The sequence below is a fragment of the Phascolarctos cinereus genome, unplaced genomic scaffold (genome assembly GCF_003287225.1).
Source record: "Phascolarctos cinereus isolate Bilbo 61053 unplaced genomic scaffold, phaCin_HiC Scaffold_1;HRSCAF=81, whole genome shotgun sequence".
NCBI lineage: Eukaryota > Metazoa > Chordata > Mammalia > Diprotodontia > Phascolarctidae > Phascolarctos > Phascolarctos cinereus.
The window spans coordinates 194,141,737-194,152,962 of NW_027555514.1; the positions used below are offsets into that span (position 1 = coordinate 194,141,737).

At 40.7% G+C, this 11,226-nt stretch overlaps 1 protein-coding gene across 2 annotated transcripts in view; it reads right to left on the minus strand.

Annotated features, from left to right (window-relative positions):
* SLC6A13 (solute carrier family 6 member 13) overlaps positions 1-7,290 on the minus strand; it is a 52,081-nt gene extending 44,791 nt beyond the window's left edge. For both annotated transcript variants that reach the window (XM_021001728.2, XM_021001727.2), the window contains exons 1-2: positions 7,232-7,290; positions 4,143-4,361 (exon numbers count right to left, since the gene is read on the minus strand). In XM_021001728.2, coding sequence (XP_020857387.1) covers positions 4,143-4,356 — 214 coding nt within the window. In that variant the 5' untranslated portion in view covers positions 4,357-4,361; positions 7,232-7,290. The remainder of the gene's footprint in view (positions 1-4,142; positions 4,362-7,231) is intronic.
* Between the last annotated feature and the right edge of the window lie 3,936 nt (positions 7,291-11,226).

The following is an 11,226-nucleotide window of genomic DNA, read 5'->3' on the forward strand; positions in this document are numbered from 1 at the left end:
CACTCTCCTTGCTCACCTATGGTCCTATGAATCAAAGTTTTTAGAGTAAATCTTGACAAGAGGTCTATCTCTGATCAGCCCATCAGACCAACCTTTTTAGTTTGGGACTGAGGGACTTCAGCAAGGAACTTCTAAATACAGAGTCAAAGACCAGTTGCCCAGAGGCCCAGAATTTCAGTAATATTTCCCAAATCCTACTTTTCCAAAGGTTGTCCCTATGTTTCTACCCCATGATTCACAGGGAATTCTAACTTGGACCCAAATATTCCAAGGCAAATGGGTTCATTCTGTACTTTCTTCCCTTTTTTCACCCCATTCCTGCCAATCCCTAGGCCAAAGATCACCCAATTCCAAAGAGGCTTGAGGAAATCAGCTCCACCTCCTAATCCTCTTTCTGCCAATGTGAGGAGGTAAGCCGGTTATTCAATCTCAAAGGTTCCTGAGCTCCAACTAAATCCTCCAGACTCCCAGTACAATTTCAGCAGCTGAGATGCTTAAGCCAGGTTCCCCCTGACAAAGTCATAATGGTCCTCTAGGTACAGGGTGCAGCATGAAGGAAGACTTCGAGGAGAAAAAAAAAACTAGAATACTACCCATGATCCCAGACCCAAAGGCTTCTGTCTATCCCTTTGCAAAAGTGTCAGTCAGCCTACAGGCCTTGAAACAAATGCCTAATTCCACAAAGAGGCTGATCCCCTCCTGTACCTCTTATCCATATTGTACCTAATCCCTCTTATCCATATTGTACCTACTCTATACATCTTTCACAACCTCAAGCACTAAGTGTTTGGAGGTACACACCAGGAAACACACCAGGTCAAATACACTAATTCTAGCTATAGTCTACTTCTAAGTCACTAAGAAAGAGAAATATAACAGACTTCATTAGTCTGGTCTGGCAGCTCTGCCTATGGCAGGCTATGAGTGCCACCAGAGGATATTTGAGCCCTTGTATTCTATGGAATAACCCACTGAATTCCATCTATTATTTCTGTCTCTCCTCCATCCATGCCCTCTCCAAACAATTCTAACTCAGGGAGATTACACAAGCCTTGCTTTGAACCCTTCCCCACTTGACCTCTACATGGTAACCTGTGAATTTGCATGGCCTATTAAGCCTGATAGTCAACCCAGGTATCCATGCTTCTCCTTTAGGGCTAAACTAGGGCACCACATGAAAGAGAGAGGCAGGAGTCAAAAAGAGCTATACTGAAACCTCTTTTCATTATTCAGGATTTCTGTAAGAGCTTCTATAAGACATAATATAACATAACATATAACATAACATAACATAACATCATAATCTATAAGATTTCTATAAGAGCCAGAAAGTATAGAATTTTTAAACAAACCATGGATAGAGATTATGAAAAACAAAACAGACAATTTTGATTACATAAAATGGAAGTTATTGCACAAACCAAACCAATGAAGACTGAAGACAAATTGTCAAATGGAATAATTTTTTACATGAGAGATCATCTGATCTCCAAGGTACATAAGAAATTGATGCTAACATATAACAGCAAAAGCCTTTCCCCAATAGAAAAGTGATCTGAACGGTTTTCTAAATAAGGATTGCAAACTCTAAGCAACCATTTGAAAACATGCTTCAAGTTACTAATCATAAGATGAATGCAAATTGTAACAACACTGAAGTTTCACATCACAGTCTATACATTGAATAAGATTAAAAAATGGGAATAGTCAATGTTGTCAGGACCATGGGAAGACAGGTACCCTAACATAGTTCTGGTGATGTTGTGAGTTAGTCTAACTGCTCTGGTTATCAATTAAGAATGTTGCAAGTAACATGACTAAACTGTCTATTATCCTTTGACCCAGAGATCCTATTGCTTGACCTATACCCCAAGGAGGTCAAGGATAGAAAGAAAGGTATACACCAATATATTCATAGCATTACTTTTTGTAGCAGCAAAATCCTGGAAGCAAAGTTGATGCTCATTGATTAGGGAAGAGCTAAACAAATGGATTACATAAATGTAATAAAATATTGCCATGCTATAAGAAACTGAACATGAAGAATATAGGGAATGTGAGGAAATATACAAACTGAAGTGAAGTGAGTCATAGCAAGGAAAATGATATACACAATAACCACAATAATGGAAAGGAAGAAAAAAAGAAACAAATTATAACAATCAAACTCGGTCCCAAATAGGAGAGGAAACAATGTACCTCTCTCCCTTGTTTAAAAAGGAGGACACAATGAGCATGGAGTGTTATGTACATTGTCAAACTCAGTAGATCTGTTGGTTAGTGTTACTTAACTACTCCCCCCCTCCAACTTTGCTTTTATTCTTTGTTACAAAATATGACCCACTAAGTAGAGGAGAGGGGAAAGGAAACATTAGGAAAAGAAGGTGATCTGAAAAAAAAAAAAAAAATATATATATATATATATATATATATATATATATATATATATTTACAATTTTTTAGAGTCAATGTATTGGATTAATTTTTTTAACCTACTCTGAGGATCACTTAAGACTTAGTACATTTGCAAAGGTAAGAAAAAACTGGGAGCTGTTAATGTTGGTGGGGCTGTGGAAAGACAGGCATACTAATGCATTGTTAGTGGCATTGTCGATACGTTAAACCATTCTGGATATCAATTTGGAATCCTGTAAGAAACATGACTAAACTACACATGCTTTTTGACCCCATGGGGGTAAGAGACAGAAATGAAGATCCAACAAATGAAGGTTCAAAATGGATAAAATGAAATGCCACTACTCTGTAAGAAGCCAACAGAGAAGCATGAAAAGACATATTTGAGTTGATGTATAGTGAAGTAAGAAGAGCAAGGAAATCAAAGAGCAATGACTACAACAATGTAATTGACAGCAAGGCCAAAAACAAAATCCAAACCTAGAAAGAAAATGGGTGCTCATTGATTCAGGAATAGCTGGGAAAAATGTAGTATATTAATGTTATCAAATTGTATTGTGCAATTAGAAATGAATCTGAGAAATATAGAGAAACAGGAAGATAGCATGAATGAATGCAGAGTGAAACAAATGCATATAATGGAAAAACAAAAGAATAGCATGCCCAACTATGATAATGTAAATGTAAAAAAATCACCAAAGAGGAAGCCAAATTCTAAGTAATTGAGAAACAAATGAAGATCCTGGAGAACAGACAATGAAATATACCCACCTCCCTTCTCACAGCAGATAAGTGGGAGACTACTGGGTCAAAATATGGTATACAATATCAAATGCATCCACTATATCAAGTGTCTTTGCTTAACTGTTTTTCTTTATTAAATGGGAAGCTAGAAAGGTTTCCCCCCCCCCCTAGAAATCACTGCTATGTGATAACAAAAGGCATCAATAAAACAGTTAAAAGTTGTGTGGCTTTTTTTAAAGGGGGAAGAGCAGAGCCATAATTTTTGTGATATGCACACTAATTTAGGTGAAGAGAATGCCCCAAGACACTACAGATGTCCTAAGATACCACAATTCCTCAGGCCCCTTTAATTACTTTTGCTAAGTGCAGAGAGCCAACATCACAAGCAGCCAGCCTCAGAATTAAGAAGACCTAAGTTCAAGTCCACCTCTGACACATACTGACTATATGAGCCTAGGCAAGCCACTTAACCTCTAAATGCCCCAGGCAGCTTTCTAAATTGCAGAGCCCTGGCTTATTCTCACTAACAGTTCCCTTAATAAAATCATTCCCTTAATAAAATAAAAAAAACAATAAAATCACAAGTCTGTTCCAGACAGAAAAAAATACTAAAATCAGTTATTTCTATGCTTCTGAAGGGCTGAGAGTGCTGTTTTCAGCCCCTCTACAGTTCATCAAAGAACAAAGCCCCCATTGCCCCAATCTAATTATACTTCTGAGAGGGAGAAACACCCAACCAGCATGAATACTCTAGAGAAACAGAGTCTAGGATTATACTCCCCATTCCCCGATTTGCACTGGCTATCTCTAGGAAACAAGAATTCCCAGGTCTAAAGGTCATAATGTTAGAGGTGGCTCAGTAGATCAGGGAAAGGTACAAGAAAAAGTACGAGGACTCTCAATACTTTAAGACACCCAAGGAATCATTGAGTATAGAAGATAGAAACAGTTTCCCCTCCTGGTGGGAGCCAGTGAGTGCTCACCTCCCCCATTCTTGTAGCAGAGATAGGGGAACCTCCAGACATTGCCCAGCCCAATGATTTCCCCAGCTACAGACAGTACATATTCCAACTTGTTGTTCCAGTGACCCCGCTCTAGTGTGCCTTCCTCTTCCTCCTTCTCTTTCTCCTTTTCCACAACTGAATAAGTTGGTATTGTCTTTCCATTGCTGGTTGCACCAGGGACCCTGTTATCCATCCCACCTGGAATAGAGATAGGAAGTCTTGTTATTGGTAGGAAACCCCTGGAAATGAAACCCCCCTAGAAAGGAAGGAAAGAAAGAAAAAAAGGAAGGAAGGAAGGAAGGAAGGAAGGAAGGAAGGAAGGAAGGAAGGAAGGAAGGAAGGAAGGAAGGAAGGAAGGAAGGAATTCTACCCCAGTGGTCAATTCTTCCATAGCATCTCCTACTGAGAAACACCTAAAAGCTCCAGTTGCTGAGACCAACTCAATCTATACCCCCAGATTCTCTCTACTGGTAACCCTTTCTTCCTGCTAGAAGGCTTTCATTAAACCCAAAAGCCCAGACTGAGTTCCCCACAGATTCCCATGGATTATGCAGGGTATGTGAAGGGGGGAAATAATCACATAACCACAGGAGTTGTTTAGGTTCTACTTTCAATACAACTAGCCTGCTAGATCTTGTAAAATGGGGAGAGTTGTGCTATCACTGATGTTTTCCATTCTGGAAGCCACATTCTAGGAAGGCCATTGATAAGATAAATAGCATCCAGAGTTGAGTAAACAGGACTATGGAGGGCCTAAAGATTATATCATAAAACAATTGTTTGAAAGAACTGGGAGGTGTTTAACTTAGAAAAGAGAAGGCTTGGGTAGGGGAGTATGATAACATCCTTCAAGTATTTGAATAGCTGTCATGTGGGCAGTGAGTGGGTGGCACAGTGGGTAAGAATGCCAGGAAGAACTAAGTTCAAATCCCACCTCAGGAATTTACTTAACCTCTCAGGCTCAGCTTTCTCACCTATAAAATGAGGATAATAACAGCACCTTTCCCCACAGGGTGTTATGAAGATCAAATGAGACAGAATTTGTATAGCAGTTTGCAAAATTTAAAGTGCTATAAAATGCTTCTTCTTATTATTATAGTTATTGCATTTGTTTTGCTTGGCCCCAGAAGGCTGTGGGTTCAAGTTGTACAGGGATGGATATAGAATTAATGTCAGGAAAAAAAAAACTTCCTAACCAGCACAGTAGTTCAAAAGTAGAAGGGGCTGCCTCAGTAGATTGTGCATTCCCCTTCACTAAAGGTCTTCAAGAGGAGTTTGGATGACTACTTGTCAGGTACGTTGTAGAGAAGATCCTAATTCAGGGACATATGTCTTCTGAGATCTCTTCCAACTCTGAAATTCTGTTATTTCATGATTTTATGCCTAGATCAGTAGAGGATTTTGTCCTTATTAACCTGGAAGGCGCCAACCTTGTGTTTCTCTAATCCTTACCCAGTGACAAGGAAGAAACTAGAGGAGATCCTAGCTCCTGAAAGTACAATCCTCTTGATGTAATAAGGGTTATATAAATAAGCATGGTGATTGGTCTCTTCATGTCTCTCAGTTGCTAAGATGTAGTTCAATACTAAAAGTGACATAAGCACCAGTCTTTTTTTTTTTTTGCTCCATGAGAGGGGGTGGGGGAAAGAGATGAATGTGATGAGAAATAAAAAGCATTGTTGGGAAATAAGGGGGAGAATGAAAAGAATTTGAGATCCTCCAGTTTAGATGCATTCAAGGGATAGCTGATTCCTAGACTCTATTTATAAAGGCCAATAAGGGCCTATCAAAGTTTCTAAGATGTACAAAAATGTGTACCATTTCCCTTCTCTACCACATCTTTGCCAAAGAGGGACCACTGGGTCCCCCAGAACAAGTTTAAAAAAAAAGGTATGAGAGCTTCTAGATTATACCTGAAGCACCTGGAGATAAGCACTCAGAAATGTCCTTTTCTCCAGCCCCAGCCCTACTATGGCTATATACTTGGGGGCCCCTAATTATAATTATCAACTGAGGATTTTATTAATTCTGCCCAGCAGTATCTCAAAGGCAGAGAGAACAGGAGAAAAAGGACAATACATATTTTTCTACACCCAGAGGCCTTCCAGTATCTCTGCTGGCCCTACAATATACCGACCTACTATTAGGACCAAGGAAGCTAGCAGTGTTCATCTGGACAGAGACAAGAGCCATGCCCGATAGTCAATACAGCTTAGGAATAAAAGGAAGGGGTTCAGGTGATTATGGGGAGATTAGGAAGGAATGAGTACTTTGGCCCTCTTCAAGTACTTGTGTGTGAAAGCTCTCTTGGCTGTTTTTTTTCCTTTCCCTCTCTTCCTGATGGACTTTTCTCAGGCACAGAAAAAAATACTGTTCCCACCACTTGCTAGCTTCTCTCCAGTAAAGCAACCCCTTCATGGGTCTGTAAAGATGACTTGCTGCAGAGATTTTCCAAAGCTCTCACTCCTACCTGGAGCCAACCATTGCTCCATTTCCTAGAAGAGATCCAGACTTCAGGGCCAGGAATCAGGCAACCCTTAATCACTTGGTAAAAGAACTCATGTACTGTCACCTCACTTTGGAGTTCTTGTCTACCAAATCACATTGTCCCCAAATCAAGCAGTCATAAAAAGATACACACACACACACACACACACACACACACACACACGTGTATATGTGTGCATACATATACATATATGCATATGTGTGTGCATATATATACATATATGTATGTGTGTATATATATGTATGTGTGTATATATGTAATATATCTGAGGGGAAAATATATTTAGAGGAAGGAAGGAGACATCATATGTTTTCATACACATTCCCACAAATTATTTTTTTCTACCTCTTTTTTTTTAAGAGAAAAAAATCTGATTTTGGATGAACTCAAGAACCTGAAGACCAGAACCTACTCTCCAGAATGTGAGAGAGAGAGAGAGAGAGAGAGAGAGAGAGAGAGAGAGAGAGAGAGAGAGAGAGAGAAGAGAGAGAGAGAGAGAGAGAGAGAGAGAGAGAGAGAGAGAGAGAGAGAGAGAAACAAATAAGGAAATGTTACAGACCTTAAGGAAGGAGTTGCCAGGGGTCCAGCTAAGGGGGAGAAGAAGAATCCAAGGGGTAAGGTGCTGGCTATTTAAAGTATGGGCTGAGAACGCCTCTGCTGCACTGTAATTCTAAACTTTGCCCAACCCACATTCCGCCCTCCTGCCCCACCTCCTTCCCACAGCTACCAACCAACTACCTCCACATGAGTGATTTCCCAGCTCAGAGTGTGAATGTGTGTATGTGTGTCTGTGTCTGTGTTTGTGTCTGTGTGTGTCCACACTCTTGTAGATGATCCCAGTTGCCTATGTACTTGCCTGGAGGAAAGGGAGCTCTCCCTGGTGGGTCTACATGTGTCCACAAAGCACATATCATCTCTGTGTTTCTCTTTCTCTACAGCCCATTCTCTTTACCTACCCCTACCTGAATTCACATCACTAGGATAATTTCTAAAATTGCCTCTTGAGATACTTTGTTGTAAAGATGGAAGATGAGATGTGGCGCTGTCTATATTATAGAATGGGCAGGTAAGTGGCACAGTGGATAGAGTGCCAGGCCTGAAGTCAGGAATACTCATCTTCCTGAGTTCAAATGTGGCTTCAGATACTTGCTAGCTGGACCCTGGGCAAGTCACTTAACCCAGTTTGTCTCAGTTCCTCATCTGTAAAATGAGCTGGCGAAGGATATGACAAACCGCTCCAATATCTTTGCCAAGAAAATGTCAAATGGGGTCACAAAGAGTCAGGCACAACTGAAATGACTCAACAACAACAAAAACAACAATACCAAAAACATATAAACAACAGAACAAGTACTGAATATGTGCACAAGTTCTTTATTCAAAGAAAGTTTTAGCATAAATATTAGGTGTAAGTAAAAAAGTAATTGCAGATTCTATAGTTGAAGATCTTGAAATTTATATGTTTATGCAAGGAAAGACTAAGAAATCACTAAATAGTTTTTCAATTAGGCAAGGAACACTTCTTTAAGGTGGCAATTTGAGAATTCCTTAAATGAAAAAGGGGAGCTTGGTGGTATGGGGAGGGAGAGAAGGAATTCAAATACTTACTGTTTGCCAGGCATTTTTACAAATATTATCTCATTTGACCCTCACCACAAGCCTGGAAGGTAGATGCTATGGCAATCCCTCTTAAAGCTGGGAAAAGTGAGACAAGCAGAGGTTAAATGATTTGTTCAAGGTCACATAGATAGCAAGTATCTGAGGCTGGATTTGAACTCAGGTCTCCCTGACTTCAGGCCTAGTAGACCATCATCCACTGTGCCACTTAGGAAAGGATTTGGATGGAAGAAGACTTAGAAATGAGAGATGTTTGGGTTAGTGAAGAATTGAGAATGAGCCTGAGAGAAGAGATGAAATGTGACCTCATCATTCAATTGAAACTGTCTTCTCTGAGTCACCAATGAACTTTTCTCAATTCTCATTCTTGACCTCTGTGAAACCTCTGACACTATCAATTACCCTCTTCTCCCAGATATACTCTCTTCTCTAGGTTTTCCTGACAACTGCTTTCTCCTGGTTATATGTCTACCCTTCTGGCTGCTCTGTCTTAGTCTCCTTTGCTCAATCTTCATCCAATCAATCACTCAACAAGCATTTATTAAGTGCTTACTGTGTGCCAGGCATTGTGCTAAATGCTGTGGATACAAAGACAGTCAAGAAACTTGCATTCTAGTGGGAGAAGACAACACATAAAATGGAGCTAAAAAGCAAAGGTGAGGGAGAACAGTGAAGGTCCCCAGACAGGAGCATGGTGAGGAATCCCAGAGGTTAAGAAGCAAAGCCTGAAGAGGCTCTGGATGTCCTCCAAGCATCTGTCCTTGGTCCTTGTTTCTTCTCTCTATATTCTCTTGTCTGGTGGGTCCAATCATGATCTTTATGCAAATGATTCTCAGATCTCAGTCCTAACCTCCCCCTCAGGCAGCTAAGTGGTACAGTGGATAGAATGACAGTCCTGGAATCTGGAAGACTCATCTTCCTCAGTTCAAATCTTGCCTCAGACATTTACTAGCTGTGTGACCCTGGGCAAGTCACTTAACCTTATTTGCCTTGGTTTCCTTGTCTGTAAAATGAGCTGGAGAAGGAAATGGCAAACCACTCCCGTATGTTTGCCAAGAAAACCCCAAATGGGGTCATGAAGAGTCAGGCACAACTAAAAATGACTCAACTACAAAAACAACCTTCCCCTACCCTGACTTCCACTCTCACATCACCAATTGCCTTTGGGCATCTCAAATTGGCTATCCTGTAGGCACATCAAATTCAATACATCCATAATAGAACATTATCTTTCCTCAAAAACTTCCATTCTTCCAAATTTTTCTATTAGTGTTAAGGACATCACTAGCTCCCAGTCACCCAGGTTTACAACCTTGTTGTCATCGTTCTCTCTTACTCCATTTATCCAATTTGTGGCCAACTCTTGTAATTTCTTCTTTCTTATCTCTGATATACATCTCCTTCTCTCCACTCATGGAGACCTTCACCACCTTTCTTCTTGAATAGTCTTCTAATTGCTTTCCCTGCCTTAAGTCTTTAATGCATCCTCCACCCAATTGCCAAGGTGATTTTACTAAAGCACAGATCTGACCGTGTCACTCCCCTACTCAATAAACTTCATTCTCTCCCTATTACCTCTGGGACATATGTGTGTATACACAGACATGTATGTGCATGCATGTATTTGTATACATGTATGCACACGCATGTAAACATATGTGCATGTGTGTGTGTATGTGTCATCTCTTTGACCCTTCACAACCAGTCCCTCTCCTACTTTTCCAGTTTTTTTATACTTTACACTCCTCTAGATACTCTACCATCCAGTGACATTGGTGTTGCTGTTCTTCACAAATGACCCTCCATCTCTGGGCCTTTTCACTGTCTGTCCTCAGTCCCTGGAATCCTTTTCCTCCCCACCCTGGCTTCATAGTGTGCAGCACACAGACTATGCTTAATAAATGTTGACTAGGATGATAGAAGAATGATTAGGGTGTTCTCCACTTTTCCAGCCCTTTCTGAAGTCATTAGGAAGGTTTGAGCCCACTCTGTCTCTCAACCTCCTCCTCTCATTCTATAAGATTTTACACATTTGTAAAGGAGAGTGTTGATGGCAATTCACAATCCCCTTACTTTTGTCTGTCAAGAACCAAATAGGACTAGCCCAACACCAGCCTAATTCTACCATCCATCAGATAAGCATCTATTAAGTGCCTTGTGTGTTCCAGGCATTGTGCAAGGCACTGATGAGAAAAATATAAGTGAGGGGGATGCCTCCTTCCACAATTACCTAGCTCAGTTGACCATAGAATCACAGATGTAGTCATAAATGATAAATTTTTAATGTGTCTACACCCTGTGATCTCTTGGTGGGGTTCAAACTTCTATGATTGGGTCAAGTAGGGAACAGCAGAGATTGGCTGAGCAAACAAACTAGCCACATATTTGGGGGCCTTAAATAGCTGGATGGATTTTAGTAGTTACAAGTTTAAAAGTTGGAGAAGTCCAATCTCAAGAGCAGTTCATGGGAGAGAATCCTGTGGAAGGGACCTTCTCTTCCTTTTGGCCCCCAGTGGACATGACAGCAGAGCTACTATACCAGTAGGAGACAATGCATCCTACCAGGATCAGAGACACACCAGAGAACAAACAAGGATATAGAGAGACGGTTGCCTGAGGAGCAAACAAGGAGTGTAAGCCCTTACAGGAGAGAAGAGTGCCATCTACGGAGTCAAGAGAGGGACCTAGGTAGCATAGTGGATAGAGTGCCGGGTCTGGACTCAGGAAGACTTAAGTTCAAATTCAGCCTCAGACACTTCCTAGCTATGTGACCTTGGGCAAGTCACTTAATCTCTATTTGCCTCAGTTTTATTAAAGACATAGAAATGCCTGTCCCCCTAAGGGGCCCCAGCTCAAGCTTGGGGAAGCCTGGTCTTTAAAGAGAGGGGCCAGGTTCTTTCTTGTAGTCTCTGGCTCTTTGTGCCAAATTGTTTAAAT